General features: G+C 36.7%; 1 protein-coding gene across 1 annotated transcript; it reads right to left on the reverse strand.

The window, feature by feature from the left end:
- Window positions 1-1,591: 1,591 nt before the first annotated feature.
- LOC131979798 (amyloid beta A4 precursor protein-binding family B member 1-interacting protein-like) lies at window positions 1,592-23,313 on the reverse strand. Its single transcript, XM_059343829.1, has 13 exons — window positions 23,241-23,313; window positions 16,456-16,515; window positions 13,824-13,911; window positions 10,951-11,162; window positions 10,804-10,875; window positions 10,177-10,336; window positions 9,927-10,048; window positions 9,757-9,831; window positions 7,768-7,911; window positions 5,249-5,359; window positions 2,794-2,892; window positions 2,586-2,670; window positions 1,592-1,779 (listed from the first exon to the last, which is right to left on the reverse strand). Exons 1-13 carry the CDS (start codon window positions 23,265-23,267, stop codon window positions 1,691-1,693), a joined length of 1,344 nt encoding a protein of 447 aa, XP_059199812.1. The 5' UTR covers window positions 23,268-23,313; the 3' UTR covers window positions 1,592-1,690.
- Between the last annotated feature and the right edge of the window lie 126 nt (window positions 23,314-23,439).

Here is a 23,439-nt window from a genome sequence, read left to right on the forward strand (position 1 = left end):
GCGGGTCAAGTTTAAAGATCTAAATAAATAGTTAAAACTTTTTTTTAAAATAAAAAAAAGAATAAAAATGTATCCTCTGGGACCACTATGGACATTTTCAGCCATATTTGTCCTTTTTTACTTTTGTTTTGGCTGTGATATTACAAATGGCATGATTTTTTGAAATTTTTTTCTTGATATATTTTGAAATTAAAATTTAAACTTTTCTAATGGATCAGTAATACACTGTGTACAAATCTACTATCCTTTCAGATCCTTCAGGCTGAAAATGTCCACTCCCCAAAAAGTGCTATAAAAACTTTATAGATTAATATTTTTTCTACTTTTTTCTGCATAAACCTCAACTAAACTTTCAAAGACAAAACACAATAATTGAGTTATTTTCCATATAATAAATATTTTTGTCTGTAGCAATTGTTTTTTATCACAGCATTGGATATATGAAAGATAAGAACAAAACTCATTTTGATGCATTTTTAGTATTTGTTTAGTGTCAGATCTAAAATGTAAAAAAAAAAACCTTTATGGCCACTTGATGGCAGACATGTCCACTTCGAACATAACAGGAGGGTTAAATTAGACTGGATATATCAGTGATCTGCAACTGGCGGCCCGCGGGCCACATCCGGCCCTCCAAAGCTTCCAGCCCGGCCCACAGAATAATTACAGCCTAATAAAATCAGAAAATGTGAGGAGGAAAAAATGCATTCTGGTATTCAGCATATTTACAATTAAGTTTCACAGCTTTTAACCATCACTCCTCAGTGCCTGCCTCCTTGGTGGAAGTCTGAGAGCACTTTCTAGTTCGGTATCTAGTTTTGGATTTCATCCTAAACAGAACAATCACACGCAGTAATCTTTGGCTGTCTCAGTCACATAAATTCAGCATTTTTAGGCTCCCATCTATATAAATATCATATAAATATGACATTAAATACAGCTATCTCTAGAATCTTGTATGTACAAATGTACATTTACAGACCTTTTCTCTTAATCTATCAGTTTTCTTTTTTTTATGGATCATTATGGATTTCCCATGTTAATTAGGAATCTATTAACAATTATAAAGACCAGGGATGGGCAACTTAAATGCTGGAGGGGGGCATCATTTTTCATGGACACTACCACAGAGCCACATATAGGACCGTGCACTTAACCAGATATGATGAAACTGCAATTTTAAATATGTTTACAGTACAGTAACTTCACATATTTCATGCTCAAATGCATGTTTAACAGTATAAATAGGAATACAAAATGTTTGAAGCAAATAAAAAATAACCACCAATTATCAGTGCATCAGCAGACCAACATTAATTGCAAAAAAGTAATTTTGTTCATTTTTACACTGCACTTTTAAGATTTCATGCTCAAATGCATGTAGTTGTACTGAGGGCCACTTCAAGTGAGGGTGCGGGCCGTATGCGGCCCCCGGGCCTCCAGTTGCCCATCCCTGATATAGGCAAATGAAAATAGCATGTTTTTAGTAAGAAAGTGAAAATATCAAACAATGATAACTAGGATAAGCACATTATATTTTCTTTATTTGAAAGTGCGGTGTCTGCTTAGAAAAAGTCTGGCCCTTGGACGAATGTAGTTGATGACTCCTGGTATAAATGGACTTAACGTGTGCACAGGGAGGTTAAATGAGCTAAATCAGGCTAGCTGACGGAGGAAGGAGCGAGGGCTCTCAAACGTGTGTGTGTCCAGGAGGAGGAGGAGGGATGAAGTCAGGTGGAGGCTCATGTGGATAGTCTTCAACATGACTGTTGGATCTGTCTGGAAAGGCAATAAGATAAAATTAACATTTGAGTTGTACATGTTGAGTTGCTGTAGGTTTTGGTTTTGTGAGAGTCAAATTTTCTTACTTACATTTGAGGACTGTCGTAGATATGACGGCGTATTAGGACCAAGTATGAAAAAAAAAAAAGTACCCGGGGGAGGGTGTTTACAAGATTAAAGTGGCAAATCTACTAGAAAAAAGTTGCAGATTTACAAGATTTAAAGCAGCAAATTTGTGATAAAGAGTCCCAGATTCAAGAAAAAAGTGTCAAATCTAAGAGAGAAAAGTAGCAGATTTATGAGAAAAAAGTCTGAAAAATAGGTTAGTGTTTTGTTTTTCATTTTTAATCTGACTTTTTTTCTCATTGATTTGCCACTTTAATCTCATAAATTTGCGACTTTTTTTTCGAAATATCACCCCCTTCCCCAGTTCTGTATTTTTTTTCCTTCATACTTTGCCCTAATACACCTTCGTGCTTAGACCATAGGAATAACTTTTTTTTTAATGGATGTAGTTTCCTTTGAAAAAAAATGTTGGCCTCAAGTGTGTCAAAATACTCAGAATGATGTAATTTTGCTTTTATTCTTCAGAGTTCAGAATAAATATCATGCATGCAAATGTTTTACTTATACACGTATAGAGCATATATTTGAACAAAAAACATTTTATCGTGCCATGACTTATATATATATATATATATATATATACTCCAAATAGTAACAATTTCTTAAACTGATGTGAGATGTTTATTAATAATACTCCAAATAGTGTATACTGACCGTGTATTAATCTGTAGACTCACCTCCGTGTGCAACAGAGTGGGGAGTTTTCAAACTGGACGCTCTTTTCTTTGCAGCCTGGTAGTTTTTATACAGGGCTGTCCCATACTGAACACACAGAGGACACAAACCTGGTTCACTCTATGCCGTTTGCTATGTTCGTCCATGAAATCCCCAAAGTTTAACAGCAAATCAGTTTCTGAATTTAACTGCTCGCATTAATTATGTTACCTTGGCTATTCTGATGGAGTTCATCCAAAGCAACAGTGTGTGTTCATTGTCACAGCACAGGAACTTGATGTAGTGCGACTCTTTCTGGATGCAGGGATGCTGGGAAAAGAGTTCATGCAGAGAGAACAGTGACATTAGAAAGGCACTCCCATGATGCACCTACATAAGGTTGGGGGTCTTGAGAAGACGCATGTTAAAAAAAAGTTCTAGTTTTAGTTCTATGTAGAACATAATGGTAGTGGTGCTTTTCCACCTCTTGTGGCCAAAGTGAGTATATATACAAAAATAATAATATCATTTGGCAAATCTTTTTTTTCTAAAAGTAAGGAACTTAGGAACTTTTTTTTCACCTGTTCTTAAGTCATGAACACAGGAGCGAAAACGTTCTTCTTTCTCCTTCAAGGCTACCATTGCTTTACGAAGTAAGCTTTATTTTAAAAGACACATGTAGAATTAAGTGATTCTGACAGAAATATCAACATTTTAAGCTTCATTTTGGTCACTTTCTATAACAGACACTTTAGTACCCGACGATCCGTTCAAGGACCGTCGGAAAGTTAAAACTCTGGTGATAATGTCTGTTTTTATAGTTTCATGCAATGATAAATGGAGGATTTTTGGCGATTTTTTTAAAAACAAAAACAGGCTTTTAAAAGCTGTTGTATGCCTCCTTTCTAAACTCCACATCCTCAGTTTGTAACAGGCTTTCCATTTTAAACTTATAGTCTCCGAAGCTCAAACTGAAATAAGACTGATGACATCACTATGACAAGTATGTGGAGCGCCCCTTTAAATACAAACACTGGGTCTCTGCTGCCAGTTTGTGTGTTTGTAGTACACAGAAGAGCCAGCAGAGGGCAGCTGATTACTGCACTGTGGACCATGAAGCATGAATAACTCAGTTTCACCATAAGGAGCTGAGAAAAGATATTAATAAATAATTCCATAGTTGACAAAATGTATCAGATTTTGCTCTCTACTATAGCAATATCATCTAATATCTAAGACATAAATGCATTTTCCTAATTAATCTCTCTTACATATCAAAAAAAGTAATTCTTTACATTTATGAAAGAAATAGAACCATATATGACGCCTATTTCTTCCTCACAAACAAAAAAGGTATCATGAAAAACAATGACTGTATGTTATATGTATATAACGCTTTGAAGTGAACTTATTGTCGTGCACTCGCATCTTATTTACTCACACAGGTTTTGACAGATGAGCAGCACTTGTTTGACATAAGGCTGTCAGAAATACACATTACAGTCACGGGTCAGAAAGGCAAAACCTGTTGCAGTTTATTGTTTTTTCTTCAATCATCACATGTCCACTGAAAGTAACAAAGCTGCCATTGCCAACACATTTTTTTAATCTTCTGACAACGTGATCCTTAACTGTTGCAGTGTAGAGTCCTGCTCTTGTTATACTCAGCTTCTTAAGATCATGTTTGACTATTGTTAACTATTGTTAGTCTACAGATCATTGATCCTGCCAGGAATACCATGATATGACCCACTGTATACCCTTCAAGTGGAAAAATATCACACAAACCACCAGCAGCAACCCACATGTTGCACATGTCTGTTTTGTCCTAAATTAAAATGTTTTTACATGATAAAATACCACCAAATTGCAGCAACCTCATGAAGTTAAACTATGTTCACTTCTGCCAAATTGGCTGCAGGATTCCAATCTGTTAATACATATTGGAGCACAATATGTCCAGAAATGACAGAAAAACACCATATTATGGGATGTCCAAAAATGACCCACTCGAAAAAAAAAAAAGTCATACTATATAGTATGTCGATTTTTATCAAAAATGGTCAAATTTAAAAATGCCTAAAATGCTAAAAAAAAAAAAAAAAATCCCAATTACACTCTGTTCATGCACGTAGTAGTAAAGTTTGTCCAAAAAAACGAAAAACACCATATTATGGGATGTCAAAAAATGACCCCCTCAAAAAAAAGTAATTATGTTGATTTTTTGTCAAAAATGGTTAAATTTTAAAATGCCCCAAAATGCTAAAAATCGGTCAATTATAGTATGTTGATACATATTGGAGCACAATATGGCTAGAAATGACAGAAAAACACCATATTATGGGATGCCCAAAAGTGACCCCCTCAAAAAAAAGTCATACTATAGCATGTCCATTTTTGTCAAAAATGGTCAAATTTTAACATGTCTAAAAATGCCAGAAATGGGTTAATTATTATCTATTGATACATATTAGAGCATAATATGGCCAGAAATTACAAAAAAAATCATATTATGGGATGTCCAAAAACTGACCCCCTTAAAAAAAGTCATACTATAGTATGTCCATTTTTGTCAAAAATGGTCAAACTTAAAAATGCCTAAAAATGCTTAAAACAGCATGTGTCTATGATCAGAACATGTTCTGATCCTAAATAGAATATTTTTAAGGATGATTGCTGAACTTACCTTCAGTATGAAGCAGAAGTCGGTGGGAGCTCTGTATTTCTGTTTGTAGTTGTTGGTGCTGTAGATGTTGACTTTTTCAAAATGGACAAAGCAGGCAAGATCACTGGAAGACTGCCAGGCAGAAGAGAAAAAAAATCATACTTATAATGTCTTATAATGTGCAAAATATTATACAATATGCATATTGGAGGAACATAGGTGTTTATACATGACCATAAGTCTCAAGGGGGGCTTTTCCAGAAAAACAAAAAACACCATTTTGAGATGTCCAAAATGTGAAAAAATTCATAATATAGCATGTCAAAATTTTTCAGGAAAAAGTCATAAAATCTTGTAAAATGCCCCAAAATTCTCAAAATGGTCTTATTATAGTCTATTAATACGTGTAGTAGTATAGTTTTTTTTTTTAATTACATGAAAAACCCATAATTTGAGATCAATCATACATTTGCCGAAAAAAGTAAAAATATGGTAATTCTGTTGTTTGTCCAAAATGCCTAAAAATTTTAAAATAGGTTGTTGGTCATAGTAATAGTATAATACATCCAAAAATGTTGTAAAATAAAAAAGTTACAGCTGAGTGTGACAAAAGACAGAAGGTTATCAGATTGATTCTTATGAGCTGCAGTGAGTTTTGAGGCTGAACATCTGCAGTAAGAAGTCAAACACAGAACAGCTCACCTCAAGTGTTTGGAGGGGAGAATGGAACAATAATTGCATCACAGGAAATTATTATGGCCATAGGTCATGCATTAGGGAAAAATTGCTGTATGAGAATAAGACCAAAATGTTGAAACGTTGAGAATAAAGTCAAACTTTATGTAAGAAAAAATAAATCAGAGAGGATGATTTTCTATGAAAAGTGGAAATATTGAGGGTAGTCAAAAGGTCAACAATAAAGTCCAAGTATTGGGAATAAAGTCAAAATGTCAAGCATAAAAGTGAAATATTGATAATAAAGTCTAGATGTCTAGAATAAAGAAGAAATATTGAAAAATAAAGTAAACTCTCAAAACTTTCTACTTCATTCTCAGCTTCCACTTTTGCAACATTTCAACTTTATTTTTGTAATGTGAAATTCACTGTCTGGCTCTAATACTCTTCTATAAATTCTAAACATGGTAACCAACTTTCAAAATGGCCAAACTGCCAATCCAGAAGAGTTTTTCAGGGATATTTCCGAGTAAGCATAAACTGGAGTGGTCTAAAAGCTGGCTGCATCATTTCATTCATTTCAGCATGTTGTGTACACAAAATAAATGTTCTCAATCTTATAGTGTGTTACATATTAAAAATGAAGACACTTCAAAGGACCGATTCAGTGCAAGACCATTTGTCTTCAAGATTTAGTTTTTTCTTTCTAAAGAGTCTCAACATTCTTCCCATTTTTGTTTTAAGCAGAAACACATCATGTTGTCACATTAAACCACACTGACAAAGATGCTGTTGTTCACTGGAAAGTTCAAAGTGAAGCTTCCAGGAAGCTGAAGTGACCTGCGGTAAGACTCTTACTCACTTATTTCCGTTTTTCCTCTATCAGGTTTCCTCCTGACTTTGTCTCTCACATTGTCCACTTCTTATTGCTCAATGATCACAGCTCCATTATTCTCTTTTCTTTATATATTAGCTTTTGTGTCTAAGTTAGTCTGGTCTAGACAGCATCCCAGTTATGCTTTTTTTTCTGTCCGATTAGGCCATTTCTCCTCCTCTGCCTAGTGAACTCTCCTCTGCTTGGTTCCTGTGTCCTTGGCCTCAGATGATTCCTGCAGCGCTCTTATGTTTGCGATTTGCACATCTGCCTCGCACAGTTTCCTCTCCATCTATTTCTCCCTCTTGGGTGATTTTTTTTACTTTAGTTCTCCAGCATGGGCGGTGTTTTTCTGCTCTGTCTTAGTGACAGAACGACATGCTGCTCTTTAACAGTGCCGAGGCCTCAATTCACACTGTCCATCTCAATTTCTGCGGCTCTTTTTCTCGCCTTTCTGCTACGGTTCAGCACTCAGATGAAAAATCTCTTGTCTCTGTCTAAGGACTGCTGACATACTAGTCCTAACAAGGTCTTTTTCTTTTAATTGTCTCCTCAACTGGACAGCTGTTAATAGTCTGCATGACAAACCTGACAACATTTGTCAACATAACAAATGTATAGGTACATGCAGACATCTTTAAAGTACATTTGACTGTTGACATTGACAATTGATCATTCGCAAAGCTCCTCCCACGAACACTCCTCCTCCAATCCTACCTTAGCAACCGTTACTAAGAGAAGAAGGTCCGTCATGCTTTGAGCTCTGAGCAACAAGGTGAAACCGTCTGACACCAGCTACCCTCAGAGTTTAGCAGTAAGAAGTGGTTTCACCCACACAGCTCTCCAAATTGCTAGAAATATTCTTTCACACACCTGTTGTCTCTAGAGCAACAATACATTGGTGTAAACAGTGGACCATAAACAAGACTACATTATAAAAACAAAGATATGAATGTTTTCATTGTTGCAAAACTTATTTTATTTGCTGTACCTTTGTCTTTCCTTTCGGCACAAAGTAGATGCCCGAGGCTCTGAGCATGAAGTAGCGAGGTTTCCAAACCTTTTTCCCATCTTCCTTTAAGTGCAGTGTGCCCTCAAGGTCAGGAACAATCAGAGTGGAACCTCCAAAATGCTCCTGCAGGGTCAACGATTACATGCAGAACTAAAGTTAATGCAAAAAAAAAGTTATGTTATATCTGGATAATAAGAATGCCGATAGCTCATAATTGGCTTGACTGTAGCTTTCCTCTTTCCCACAGACCTATGAGAGCAAGATGTGACTACAAGCTGTATTTTATTTTGTTTAGGCTTTGTAACTCATAGATACGCGCCTGTAAGACACACACATTGTGTATCACAATCATCTAACGAGACTTGGACAGCTGTTGGCCTGTCCATGTCATTGGTAACTGGCCAATAGAACTGGGTTGCATGTGAGTCCAACTACTGTAGAAGATAAAATGTGAATTATTACAGAAATCGGGGCTCATTCTGAAGGAAAGCCTGCATCGAGACCAGTCTTATTTCTCCGGTTGTGTTTACTCTTGGGCTTATAATCAACGAGCCTGAAACCTTTACAGTTACATCACTGTATTTATAGGGCACATTTATAAACAGCCAATGTGGCCTGGAGTGTTTACTACAGTGATTTAAGATGGAAGAGCTAGTGAGGATAATTGAGTTGATTTGTTTATCAAATTTTAAAGCAAAATCAAAGATACCACCAAGATTTCTTGCATGATATGAAAATGTACATTTCATAACAAAAGCCCAATAATATTGACTGCAGTGTAGAGTATTCTGCAGGGCTGAAGATTAGGACTTAAGAATAATTCCGGTTTAGCTGAAGGAAACCAGATTTTTACACCCTCAGTACAGTTCAGCAAGCAGTTAAAACAGCACGGATCACCAGGTTTCAGCGAGCAGTACAGCTGGGTTAAATCTGCCTAATAACGATAGGCGATATGTTTTTAGACTTCAAAGAAAGCCTATATAGGGAAATTAAAATGGGGCCTAATATTGAGCCTTGCGGTACTCCACAGGAGATTGGTGCAGAGATAGAGCACAATTTTAACAAGTTCCTCAAACTTATTTTCGACCAACATGGATAAGGTTCTATTCTGGTTTGTGCACCTAATTTTGAACCAAAAATAAGTAGTTCGGAACCCAAAAAGCTTGACCGTGATGACATCAGTGGGTGTGTCATATTCTTCAGGTTAGAGAGGTCAAGTGAGAAGTCAAGTGCTTGTTACTTGGAAAAAAACAAATATCTGTCACAACAAAAGCTTGCAGATATTTCATGTAATCAACCAGCTTGCAACTACTGTTTTCTTCAGTTGTGCTTTAAGCAGCAAATATTAATAGCACCAAGGTCACATGAATCCTGAATGGAACCACTTCCAGAACCATTGATAATTTGGTGGAAAAGGGGTAACAGAGGCTGATATCTCCTGGAGGTAAGGGACAAACCACTGAAGGGCCTGTCCCTAAATGCCAACAACATGCTCAAGACACAAAAAGATGTTGTTATGACTGTGTCAAGGGCAGTGTAAAAAATTTAAAACAGTTAAAGTAGTTTAGAAAGTATACAAGAACAAATCCTTTGTCACCCTGAGGAGAGCAGACTCTGTGCTATAGTGTATCCTGACTGAAATTTGTCCAAGAAGTAGATGAGCTAGGAAAAAAATGACTATTTCCACAATGTTGGATAAAAATCAGAGCCTGTAATTATTAGGAACAGATGGATCTATGTTAGGATGATGGAATATGACAACATGTATAAAGCAAGATGGGACATCGGCATTGACCGTGGAGATATTAATAACTGATTAAAGACTAGGCCCAACTATGTCCGACACGTGTAGGATGTAAAAAAACAAAAGTTTTCATACATTTTCAGTATTTTTAGTTTGTGAAATGACACACAAATAGTCCCAGTAATATGATAAAGGTGTGAGCCTACATTCATTTTGCAACTGACCTTGACTAAGAGCTGCTTGGCTTGCATATTCATCCCATTCAAGCTCGCTTTCTTCTTCTTCCACATGTAAAATAACTTCAGGGTGAGAAAAGCATACTTAAATTTACTGACTCAGCATTTAAAAGTGCAATAAAACTTTGGAAGAGAAGTAAACACTTGCTCGTACTCACTTGAGGGTCTGTAAACATCACATACTTCTGAGGTCTTGACACAAAATAGATCTTGTTTTCACTGCTGCGAGTCCATGCAGACAGGGGCTCCACTAAGTGCTCATGGTCCTCAAAGCCTCTTTCTGAAATGATGAGGAAACATGTGTGCAACAGTGTCTCTCTGGCCTGTGGATGACTTTTTTTTTTTTTTGCATGTGCTATATAGCCTGCCTGCATATGATGTGCATGTGCAGCATGTGTGTTATCTCACCAGTGTGCAGCTCAGGGTTGGTCTCACACAGGCTCCAGTTGATGCTGCAGTCACAGTGTGTCTTCTCAAACAGCTTGTCCAAAACCTCTCGGACCGTCTGTCTCTCATCCACCATCAGTGTCTTGGAGCTGCCGTCGCTCATCAGTACCTTTACTATCAACTAGGAGACGTGGCAGGATTATCAGTGTCGTTGCATGGTGAACACACACACACACACACACACACACACACACACACACACACACACATACACTGGTTTTCATAGATCATGGGGACTCCAGTTTTAATCATCACTTGTGGGGAACTCAGTTAGCCTATACACACCTTCAAACCTCTGAAATGATATAGTGATGTTTTAATCAGGCTTTATGGAAACATCCGGAAAAACCAGTAAACATGCTTTCAGGGTACATCATTTACATGAAGTAGCATATTTCACACAGATTATTTGGTGACTAATGGGGACCTACTTTTACATTAAACATTGAAAATGAGATACTTTTCGAAGAAGCCAATTCTATAATTGTCGAATTTGCAAAAATAGTAAAACTTCAATTCAAACCTTGAAGCAATCACAAACACACACACACACACACACACACACACACACACACCTGCTGACTTTACCTTCCTCACATTGGCTTCTTTCAGCTTCTCCAGAGCCAGTTTAATCTTGTCTGCTTTTGTCTGAGGTTCACTCTGTAAGCAGGAGATGTAATCAGTTTTTTTCCTCCATGAAATTTTTTTAATGATTAGTGACAGATTCTATGTTACCATGTGCAGCCCTCCAGATGATGCAGCAGAGTCAGATGGCGGAGGAAGGGCAGCTGCTGGCTCCGGTTCCTGAGTCACGCCTGACGCTGCTGTTTGATTATCCACACAGCTGCTGGTCTGTCGGTCTGTGGAAACTTCTGAGGTGGTGGATTTTGATCTGAGATCAGCCATGAGAGCATCCAGGTCATGGTCTTCCAGTTCGCTAAGAGACTCTGTAAGAAAATAAGGGTGCAGTTGTGGCCTAAAGATTAGAGAAGAGATTCTTTAAAGTGCTAGTTAGGGTATCACACTGTACAATAACAAATAATAGTCTGGTTCATTACATACCGTCGTTATGCACTTTATGTGTTTTTTATGCACACTGTTCATTGCACCTTATTTGTTTCATAGCACCTACATTTTTATACTGTATATTCATATTTATTCTGCACTGGAATTCTATTCTACTCCTTAATACATACTCCTTCTTTAGACACTTTATTTTTTATTGTATTTTTATATTTTATTGCTTGAAGTATGCCTATGTTTTTTTTTCATTTAATTGTGTTGTCATTGTCTATGTGTGTAATGCTGCTGCTACACTGTAATTTCCCAGCTTGGGATAAATAAAGTATATCTATCTATCTATCTATCTATCTATCTATCTATCTATCTATCTATCTATCTATCTATCTATCTATCTATCTATCTATCTATCTATCTATCTATCTATCTATCTATCTATCTATCTATCTATCTATCTATCTATCTATCTATCTATCTAGTTCTGCTAGTTCATCAATTTGTGGATGTCATCATTGCTAAATGTATATGCATTGTATGTGCTATATTGAAATTAACAATCTCTACCTAATTTAGCATCTACTTGAAAGCAAATTTATTTTAATTACTTGTAAAAACATTTAGGCTGTAAGGGCTTAATAGCATCACAAACCTGGTTGTTAAACACCTTGAAGACCCCAAGCCTTATGCTTCTAGTGTTTGCTGATTCAAGCTCAGCCTTTAATACACTGAAGCCTCATATGCAGATAAAGAAAGTCAAACATAAAAATGTTTATGTATTCAGGTGGTATATTCCCTTTCTAACCAACTGTTCTCAGCATGTTTGGGTCAATAATGTCCTCAGTGAGTGCTCCTGGTGCCCCTCAGGGTCCACTATCCTCTTCACTCTGTACACTATTGTATGAGAATCCACCCTGATAACTATTTCGTTCGGCCCTCAGATTATGTAATCCTGGGTCGAATACACACAGACAGTGGTCCATTACTTTACCACTCTGAAATAGAGACATTTGTGCAGTGGTGTTACACTAACACTCGTATGTTGAATGTGAAAAAGACCACAGAGATGGAGAGAAGTGGGTGATCTCAGGTTTGTGGTTATCCACAGATCAACAAACTGATTACTTGGGTCAGCTCTTATGAGAACCTGGAGGTTCATATTGAAAACACACTCAGCAGGAGGGTCCATATTGAAAGTCGCTGCTCTAGACTGCAACTGTTGATGTTTTTTTAACTGTCTCCTGGTGGTAGCTTCATATTCAATAAACATACACGAGCGGTATCAATCTGTATTTAGTGTATTTACCCAAATATCAAACTAGTCCTTTAGACAACTTTCTAAATTTTTCAGTGGTGGAAAAAGTATTCAGATCCTTTACATCAGTAAAAGTACTAATACCACACTGTGAAATTACTCCACTACAAGTAAAAGTCCTGAATTCAAAACGTACTTAAGTAAAAGTAGAAAAGTATCAGCGTCAAAATGTACTTAAAGTATCAAAAGTAAAAGTACTCGTTATGCAGAATGGACCCAAAGACATTCCACAATATATTCTAAATACATTATTAGATTATTTGGACTGATGCATTTATGTAAGCAACATTTTAATTTAGTAAAGATAGGGCTCATAACATCTTGATATGATGTTATGAGGTTCAGTGAAATTCTAATTGATCATGTTTTCATGTTAAATCTTGACCTAGCAGTGCAGTAGAAGTATGAAGTTACATGAAAATGAAAATACTCAAGTAAAGTACAAGTACCTCAAAAATGAACTTAGGTACAGTACTTTAGTAAATGTACTTAGTTACATTCCACCACTGCACTTTGTATTAAATCAAAGCCAAATCTCACTTTCGTTAAAGAAAAAGATTAGCTTGGATTGTTGCTTGGATCATACTTCCACTTTAATAATTTAACTAAATGTATCCATCCATCTTATTTGTTCATAGTCCTAACAACTTGTAATCCTTATTTATGCCAGAAATGTGGCATCTTTACTTTTGTGGCACAACAATACACGGTAACGCTTTATAATAAGGTCCTTAATAACCATTAATTAACAAGTAATAAGGCATTGTTCTCGCTTTAGATCCGATAGTTGCAAAAAGCATAGTTAACTTATAATAGATGAGCAATAAAGTATATTTTAATATCAATAAGCAAACAAAATAAGATTAATAAAGGCATGGCAAAGACATAATGGGCGGGTCATGGGTGTTTGTAATGCCATTATTAACACTTATATAAGCTTATAAACACACAATAATGTTAATAAGCATCTTGTAAGGACTTACAAGGGCCTTATTACTTGTTAATTAATGGTTATTACAAGGACCTTAATATAAAGCGTTACCCAATACACTTATCCTTCATGTCCCAACTGATTTATGTTCACTTTTATCCCCACTGGCACAAGGTTGGCTTGACCATCTGGCGCAAGAAAAAACAGTCACTCCCAACAGAAACCTTATCTCTGGAAAGACTCTCCCCACTGGCATCCTTCTACATCACGCTTACTTTCAGGGCAGAGTGACTCCTGCTTGTGTAACATCTGCAAACTGTAGCCTTATCTACCATTCTTGCTTACCATGTAAGTCTGTGAAGCCAATGGAGAAGGTGCTGTTTGTCTTTGAGGCAGGATCCGCTTCTGCTGTGTCTTCTGCAGGCTTCAAACTCTGCAACGAAGCACCAAGATGCTAAATTAACAACATCTCACAGCACCAGGGTCCCACTGTCTTGCTCATAAATATGTCACTTGTATATTGTAAACAAAAATTAAATATAATTCCATCGGATGTTCTAAAATACGCACAGAAGTCATGTGTTTGACAGAAGCTTTTTTAGTTACAGATAACAGTAAAAATTCATTAAAGAGCAGCCCCGAAATCAAATTTGTGTCCTTGAACTGCTCTGTTTGGATGTTACATGAGCCTGTTATTTATCAGTGACTTTGTTCCTTGCACTTTATCATTCTCTGTTTTCAAGCTGTACCATTAATAGAAAACATATTGCACTCAGCTTCTGCATAGACGATAAATCACACCAGGTCATTAAGAAAAACTGATTTATTAAAACTGTAATGTTGCAGTCCTTCTCTTATTTTTTTCTTTTTAGAACAAGCTGTACATCCGGTGCATACATCCAGACTCTGTGTCTCGAACTTGAATATCATGAGGAAAAGGGCTGATGTCCAGACGGCAATATCTTAATTATTAACAGACGTCTCCACAGGCTCAATCATATTCTATAAACAAGCTCGGCTGACGGCCAACCTGTACACAAAACGATCCCCACCAGCATGCAGTTCAACGCTGATCACTGTGTATGAAAACACATGTCGTCATGCTGGAGCTGCTGCTTAAATGACACCTCCAAGCTCCTTAAGTCAGGGACAAAACACTCTTTTTTCTTCTGGCTCCAAGGCAGTAAAGCAGAGAATGGGCCCAATCAAGGCGATGAGTGGAACCACTTTAAATCCTTTTGTTTCTCAGACTCTGAGAGGATCAGTGCTTTAATCAAAATGCTTTTCTTGCTAACTCTGGTAATAGTCTGTGGAGTGCTGTCTGTCACTGTGATGCCTTTCCAAGAAGACGCATGCTAAAGTGACATATAGATTTTTATTCTGGTATGGCTGATGTAATGTTCCATATTGATCCCATTCTCGGGGGCTGCACTCATTCAGCTTACAGAAAGAGATTTGAAATGGACAATAATGAATTGCGCCCCGGGCTGGGGTTGCATCAGTTAGAAGTGTGTAATGTTTTTCTTGGCGAGCCGCAGCTCTATGATGAGCAGCTTATGTGTGCTTAAGGGAATCTGCAGCGTTCGCCCACGGTCCAATCCAGATGCGATGACTTCACATCTCGGTGTCGCCTTACATTTCTATGTCTGATGCTTCGGTTTCAAAACAAATACTGCCATGTGTAATCAGATAATGTTCAGATTAGAGAGGTAAACATCAAGTGATTTGTCTGATTCACTTCTTGTAACCTGTTCCTACTTCAAAAGCACTGATGGGAAGAGTCAGCCAGAGTGTGAGAGTCTCGGCTCATCTGGTCATGTTTTGGGAAAGAATGCAACCAAAGATGTTTGATATCACACTGTTTCTCACAATTCCAGATGAAGTTTGCTAATGCATAATGCGATGTGTCGTCTGATAAGCATGACAAAAGTAGGTCTGTGTTCTACTTTAGACCTAAACAGCAGAAGTTCCATAAACCTGCATTCTTTCTAATGGCCAGCAGGGGGCGACTCAACTAGCGGCAAATAAGTTAGATTGTACAGAAGTCAAAAAGAAAATGAACCTACCATTCCTATTAACCTCAGTTATACTTGGCTCTATAGTCCTAATTAGCAAGTAAGTTATAAGCCAGCCATATGAACAGCCGATTTGTGTCTTTAAGTACAAGCAAACACTGAACAATACATTTTTTGGCAATCAATAGGTAACCGTCAAAAAACACACTGTAAAAGGGAACACCCAAACCGAACAACACTGTCAATCACAAGGTAGCCCCGCCCTAAAGCATACTCTGCCTTATCATCTATTTGTCTCTATATATAGTCCTAGTTAGCAAATGTTGGTGAATGAATCTGGTAATAATTATATCAGCTAAACATTAGCAAGCTAGCATTGTCACCATAGATTGTATATAAACTAAGAAGAAGACATTGCCACCTTAACATAACCAATGGTTTGTGGACTTACCGTAAGAATATGATGGCCATCCCCATCTTTTTTTGTTGTGTTTTTGAGCCAAAAGTGACCATATTTTGACAATTGAGAGTCTCTAAGTTATCAGCCAGCAGTAGTGCAAGTTGGCTGGCCATTTGAACAGCCGACTTGTGTCTTTTATTACAAACGAACACTTTAAGGCAACCAATGTTTTACAGATGAAAACATTGTGAAAATGTCAAAGAAGTAACACCCAAACTGGACATCACTGTCAATCACGAGGTAGCCCCGCCCCACTTTATCATCTATTTGTCTCTATATGGGACCATAATTTACAAAATAAACATCACGCTGTAATGAAAAAAACATAAAACTGGCAATTGAGACCATAAACTTTTTGGGAAATATTAACTGTTGTCTCTTTTTGCAACCAGTGGAGTCGCCCCCTGCTGGCCATTTGAAAGAATGCAGGTTTAAGGCTTCACTGAGAGCATGTTAGATGTTGATGTTAGCATTTAGCTCACAGCACTGCAGTTTGACTCACCTGAGCGAGATCATCCATCTCTCCAAGTAGATCGGTGAACATGGCATCTATGTCGTCCATCTGAGAAAGTAAAAACAAACATTTCAGCAGCAGTGAAGGGATAAAACAGAATCTAATGTCGAAGTATATTATAGGCGCCCACAGCAGTAGTACAACGAGGAACTGAAGAACATTAGATAATTTCAGTTCAGTTTAGATTAAGTTTCTACCGCCACCAGTTCTTGAATAGTCTTGAAGAGAGAAGAGAAACCCTGCATAAGGCTACCAGCTCTTGCATAACAACATTTTTGTGGCATGGACATAAAAACACTCTTGGACACATGCATGCCCATGCACATATACAGTTTGGATCTGTCTGTCATAGCTGCAAAAACAAAATGCACAAAGAGCTTAATCACGCCACAGCAAGAACAGAAACACAAATGTGGTCTCGATTTCTAAATATGTTCAGAATGACAATGCAATGCAAAGTCATTGGCATGACTCTGCAAAGTGTCAGAGCAGTGTGTGTGGCAGGTTGTAATGGTTTCCATGTTGCTCTGGCTGTGAAGTCGCACAAGTTGTTTTTTATCACCATCCAGCGAAGCAATGGACCTCATCTTCAATAAAGTGTGGAGAACACAGAGCTTAAATTCACCTAACCCTGTTAAATATGTCACAGGTGGAGGAAGAAAACATACCTCACTGAACATGATTTAAAACCTCCTCTACATCTTCTGGTTCCACATTCCACTTTCAGGACACAAAGTTCAGAAATGATGTGTCATAAACTGCAACTTTAACCCTTTGGAGTTTGGGGCTATTTTGTTGTTTTTTGACTCTTTTTCATGCTGCCTGTATATGCAACTTAAATAATGATTACCATGCCATGCTGGTATCATCTGTTTCAGCTCAACCTCACCTGATTATTATTTTGTCATTTTGACTTACTGGATCAACATTTTGAAACACAAAAAACACACAAAAACACACAAATAAAAAACATACAAAAAACAATAAAAAAAAAAAACACACACACACACACACAGAAACACATAAAAAACACACAGAAAAACACACAAAAAAACATAAAAAACCAACAGAACACACACATACAAAACACAAAAAACCACAAAAATGAAAAAATTACAAAAAACACAAATTCCTGAAAACACAAAAATAGCCCAAAATCACACAAAAAAACATTAAACACAAAAGATTGCATGAAAAATGTTGAAACGCACACTGCAAAATCTGAAAACTCTCTGCAAAAAAAGTCAATTCATGTTACTACACTTGGTCGTGGTGATTTTAACCTTTGCTGAAAAAGAGTTGACGCACTAAATTGGACATGGAAACTTCTGGAAAAGCCAAAACTTTAGAGGGAAGCTGACAGCAGGGCTCCGTGCTCCGTGCTTTCATGGGCTCCAGAGGGTTAAACAGATTTACTGATTACTTCTTTGTCTCATTTTGCTGAAATGCGTGAAAATATCTCAATATGAAGATTCCTATCAAAAAAAGGGGTTTCAGTGTGATCAAAGAGTTTCACCAGGCAACACTTTGTGGAACTCAGCGTCTCAGTTTATCCATATGGAGGAGGCACCTTGCCAGCTTTAGGGTCAAGAATACATCTTGCATGTGGAGCGGCTTAAAAAGCAAAACTGAAGAATGAGCTGCGTGCTTCTTGCCAACTCTTTGAGACCATTGCTATGCATGGTCATCAATAACAATAGATATTAACATCATGTAAAGCTGCAGCATGCATAGAAACAAGAAACAATACGTATAAACGCAGGAAATTACAAATGTAGAGGCGATATTGGTGGAAAGATTTACAATCAGCAAAAATTGTCACCTGCTTTTTGTCAGCGTGTGGACATGGTGCAGTCCTACAACTACCAAATACTTGGAAGCAAACTGAACAACTGCCTTATTATTACAAAATATACACAACAGACTGCCACGGCAACACAAACCATTCATTTCTGACATTTAAATGTATAATTTGGCATTTGTTTGCAGCATTTTCTGATGTTTACCTCATTTCTGTACATTTTTCGCAAATACTTTATATACACACAATCAAAGGTGAGATGTAACTAATTACATTTACTCAAGTACTGTACTTAAGTATAATTTTGAGGTACTTTTACTTTACTGGAGTATTTCCACATTTGTAACTTTATACTTTATACTTCTACTTCGCTACATTTTAGAGGCATATTATCTGACAGCTTTAGTTTCTTTTCAGATCAAGATTTAACATAAAAACGTGATAATTTTAAAGTGATCACACTACATTGACAACTGTAAAATGCTACTTACATAAATGCATCAAAAATAATAATCTTATAACATATTTACAACATATTAAAAACAATCTGAGTGGGTCCATTCTGCATAACGAGTACTTTTGCTTTTGATACTTTAAGTACATTTTGTTGCTGATACTTTTGTACTTTTACTTCAGTAAGTTTTGAATGCAGGACTTTTACTTGTTGTGGAGTCATTTCACAGTGTGGTGTTAGTACTTTTGCTTCACCACTGCACACAATAGTGCATTTACTATTTTTATGGTTCCGCTAGATTTAGACCGTAACCTTGTTCAAATAAATAGAACATATGGTTAAACTTGCACACTGTGGCTGTTTTGACATCTGCTAAAAAGGTCTCACTTCTGGCCTTGATTATTTTAAGAAATCACATTTTTTATGGTACATCCTTTGCTTTAGTTTTTTTTCTGTATCTCATTACGTTTTCATATTATGTTGCCTGATTCTGTCCTTCATTAACCACAGCCCACTTGTGTTCTGTTTGTCTTCTGCTCAGTGGATGCTGGAGAAGAGTCCAACACCTTCTGACCTTAAATACAACTAAATGTATATAGAAGTTGTGAAGGAAATTTGGTGTTTCCTGCATGATGGGGCAGGAAGTAGGCAGCGACCTACTTGGTATTCAAGATGCACGGCCTTGTGGGAACTCAAACTGTTAACTCTGATAACACTATGTGAGGGGGGAACATGTAAATAAGTGCGGTCTGTCCTGAGGTGATGTATAGGGAAGGAAGATAGGGCCGCATTGAGTCTTGCTGAAGAGCCAGTCTGAAAAGTGCAATAGTCATAAGTCGAGCGGTGTATGTGGCTTTGTTGTGCTGTAAAAGAGCTATTCATGATTGTGCGGTGTATGGAATACGAATGTGCTAATAAAACCTGCTGAACAGAGTATTGAGCGCTTTGTGTTTGGCCAGCTCACCCATTAACTTAGTGCAATCCACAAAATTGCCATAACAAAGTATTAACTTGCATGTGTGTTAAGGTCCCCATTTCTTGTTAACTCTGTGCACCCCAGACAGTTTCAGAAACCCTACAACAACCAAATAACAAAAACAAACATGGAACATATATATACTCAGCAGCCACTCTATTACAATAAGACCTGTTAGACTGCTCGTTATCCCAAATATCTAATCAGCCAATCACATGGCAGCCACTCACTGCATTTAGGCCTGTAGACATGGTGAAGACGAGCTGCTGAAGTTCAAAGTGAGCTTAAGAATGGGGAAGAAAAGTGATTTAAGTGCTCTGAAAGCTCAGGGAAAAAGGAAATGTCCAGTGAGTGGCAGTTCTCTGGGTGAATATACCTTGTTGATGCCAGAGGTCAGAGGTCAGAGGAGAATGGTCAGACTGGTTGGAGATGATAGAAAGTCAACTGTAACTCAAATAATTACTTGTTATAACCAAGACACACAACACGTCTAACTTGAAGGTTATTATAGTTAACGAAAACTTACGAAATAACTAAAACTAGAATTGAAAAAAACATTTTCATGAACTGAAGTTTTAAAAAAGAGAGTTTAAAAAAAAAAAGATACCTAACTGAAACAAACTAAACTAAACCAAAAACTACAATCACAGTGAAAATGTCCTTCGTTTTCATCTTTATCAACTTTTTTCATACATAATCCTTTTTGGTTGATATTAAATCTATTTCATCTATCTAGTTTTACAAGTTAATAACCTTATTGGGGGATGGATAACGGATAAATGCATAAGATTGAAGGAAATAAAGGCTGAATTTATTATGACCTTTTTGAATCTTGCAACCAATAAATACCCCATTGCAAAAAACTAACACTACAACTAATAAAAACTAAACTAAAACTAATCATTTTCAAAAAAATAAAAACTAATAAAAAAAAAAGCAAACTCACTCTAAAAACGAATTAAAACTAACTGAATTTGAAACAAAACTTTAAAACTAAAAATTTAAAACTAAAACTAATCAAAAATCAAAAACTATGATAACCTTGCCTTGAAGCAGATGCAACAGCCGAAGACCACACTGCCACTTTATTAGGTACACACATCACCTAATAAAGTGGCTGGTGAGTGTATATAACATTATCAATATTGCCTAAAAAAGTCATTTATTTCTCTTAAGTTACATAATTTACACACAGTGTTATTACTATGCCAATAGCCATCCTTTGTTACATCCTTTTTGAGTGAAATGATCAATAAATGTCATATGTTACACTTTTGGTGAAGTTTTTTGTGTTTCCTGCAAAACTTGAAAAAATGAGTTAGGTGATTATTTTAACAGGGTAACGACATGCAACAACTTATGAAACCTATTTAACATGCCAGAATATATTTTCTCTAATGTGCAATATCTGTAAAAATGCAAAGTACTTTCAGGAAAACAAACATAAAAAATATACATTAATAATAAATGCCAAATAGCAGAAATGTATGTAAAGAATGCGAATAGAATGTATGTACATGTCTTATTTTTTGTATTCATTATGTCTTCATATCTTTGTGTCTGTATCTTGAGCTAGATAACTAAATTTGGTTGTGGGATAAATAAAGTCATATCTTATCGTATCTTGTGTGGGTTGGAGGACTTGTTAGTGAAGCTGCCGCTGAAAGAGCTGAAACACTCTGTAGAGCTTTTAATGGTGGATCACATTCTGAGAAAAAGTGAATATATTCTCAGAAGTTATTCCAAATACATGACAAGCACAGTGGACATTTATTTACTTTAAGCTGATGTATTTTACACATTAAAGCTGCAGCTAAGTGCATATTATGTCCAGTATACAGTAACTCGTGTGGTGTTTGTGACATTTAAGAGCCTCTGACCTGCTGTTTATAGCTCTTTGTACCATCATACACAGATATATATGTTTACACACAGCCTAATGTGCATACACACAAATAGAAACACATACAGTATACAGTCCTGCCTGTGCTGTTCAGTCTCATTCTGTGTTTATGCCGAACAGTAAACAGACCATCCATTAAACTGTAATGAGGTAAAAGGGGAAGTAGAGAGAGGATGGTAGGTGACTAAGTATTGCTTCCATATGAAAGTGAATTTTTCTAAACAGGAAAGTGAACTCCACCTTTGTGGCTCCTCAGGACTTCTGCCTCACACATGTGAACGTTAACCCTAACTTCTGTTTCTGCAGCTTCTTTCTCCAACGTACTTCGGTATATCTATTTAATTAGTGGTGCTTGTCAGTGATCCCGTTCATGTGCTCATCAAAGCATGCGTTACAAAACCACATTTGTTTATGAATTCCACGCTCTCATCGGGCATGTCAGATTGTTGCTGCCGTCTCCCACTGTGGTCTCACACATCAACAAAACGACAGACAGACAGGCAGGCAGACGGGCCAAAGCCTGAGTACAAAAGGCGATTTATTGAGACTTATATGCATGAAAGGAATCAGAAAGCATTGCCGGCTGACAGTAAACCAGCTTGTTTTCCCTCTTCTTGTGGTCGAGAGCTTCTTACTGTTTTCTAATTAGTTGCACAACCATCCACTGGCATCTGTGAGAGGACATGTGTTTGTCCTAAACAAAGCTGATGTAGCCGCTCAACTATTTAACTCTTAAAGTGACAAACAGAAAATACATATATATGTATAAATGTATATATACAGTACTGTGCAAATGACTTAGGCAGGTGTGAAAAAAATGCTGTAAAATAAGAATGCTTTCAAAAAATACAGTCATGGAAAAAATTATTAGACTTCCCTTTTTCTTCAATTTCTTGTTAATTTGAATGCCTGGTACAACTGAAGGTACATTTGTTTGGACAAATACAATGGTAACAACAAAAAATAGCTCATAAGAGGTACATTTATGAGCTGATATCTAGCTATTTTTCAAGAAAACCATGAGCTATGATGAGCTATTTTTGTTGTTATCATTATATTTGTCGAAAAAAAATGTACCTTTAGTTGTACCAGGCATTAAAATAAAAATAAATTGAAGAAAAAAATGTCTAATATGTTTTTCCATGACTGTAGAATGTTAATAGTTTATTTTAATCACTTAACATATTGCAAAATGAGTGAACAGAAGGAAAATCTGCAGGGTTAAGACCCATCTCTTCCAAAAATACCTTGGTTAAGTCCTGGTCACCTAACATATATTTAAAAAATAACAAAAAAAAGCTTCTTCTTTTCTCTTCTTCTCTTCTTTAACATATAGCACTCCTGTAGCAATTACAGTTGGCTCTTAAAGTTATGTACTTTCTTGATTCCTGTGGTCTGAGGCTAGCACCATCAGGTTGAATGCACTTATTGTAAGTTGCTTTGGACAAAAGCGTCAGCTATATGACATGTAATGTAATGTAAAAAAAAATCTAAATCAAATCAATACTTGCTGTGACCCCCCTTTGCCTTCAAACCAGCATCAATTGTTCAAGGCATTTTTTTGATGCCTGCCTAAGACTTTTACACAGTCCTACACACTCATCACTCATAACCATTCACTATCATATAATGTTCTTACCTTTCTGTCTCTCACACATGGGAGCATCACAAGTTGAAAGTGTCAAAACTCTCATAGGTCACTTTATAAGAAACCACTGGAGCATGTGACTTGTCTGCACTGCTACTGTAGATATGAACTTCCTGTGAAATCAGGAAGTAGATTGAAGTGCATCTGAAGCAGAGTGAGGTTTACTTTCCTAATTAAGCTGCATATCTGC

This window comes from Centropristis striata, chromosome 11, assembly GCF_030273125.1.
Source record: "Centropristis striata isolate RG_2023a ecotype Rhode Island chromosome 11, C.striata_1.0, whole genome shotgun sequence".
In the NCBI taxonomy this organism is placed as follows: Eukaryota; Metazoa; Chordata; class Actinopteri; order Perciformes; family Serranidae; genus Centropristis; species Centropristis striata.

Excerpts from the sequence above, each read along its gene's own strand:
- LOC131979798 (XM_059343829.1), bottom strand. The coding sequence starts at position 23,267 with ATGCTCCCATGTGTGAGAGACAGAAAG. Across the intron at positions 13,912-16,455 it reads AGATGGATGATCTCGCTCAG|AGTTTGAAGCCTGCAGAAGA; the intron begins GTGAGTCAAACT and ends GCTTCGTTGCAG. Across the intron at positions 5,360-7,767 it reads TGCCGAAAGGAAAGACAAAG|TCTTCCAGTGATCTTGCCTG; the intron begins GTACAGCAAATA and ends TCTGCCTGGCAG.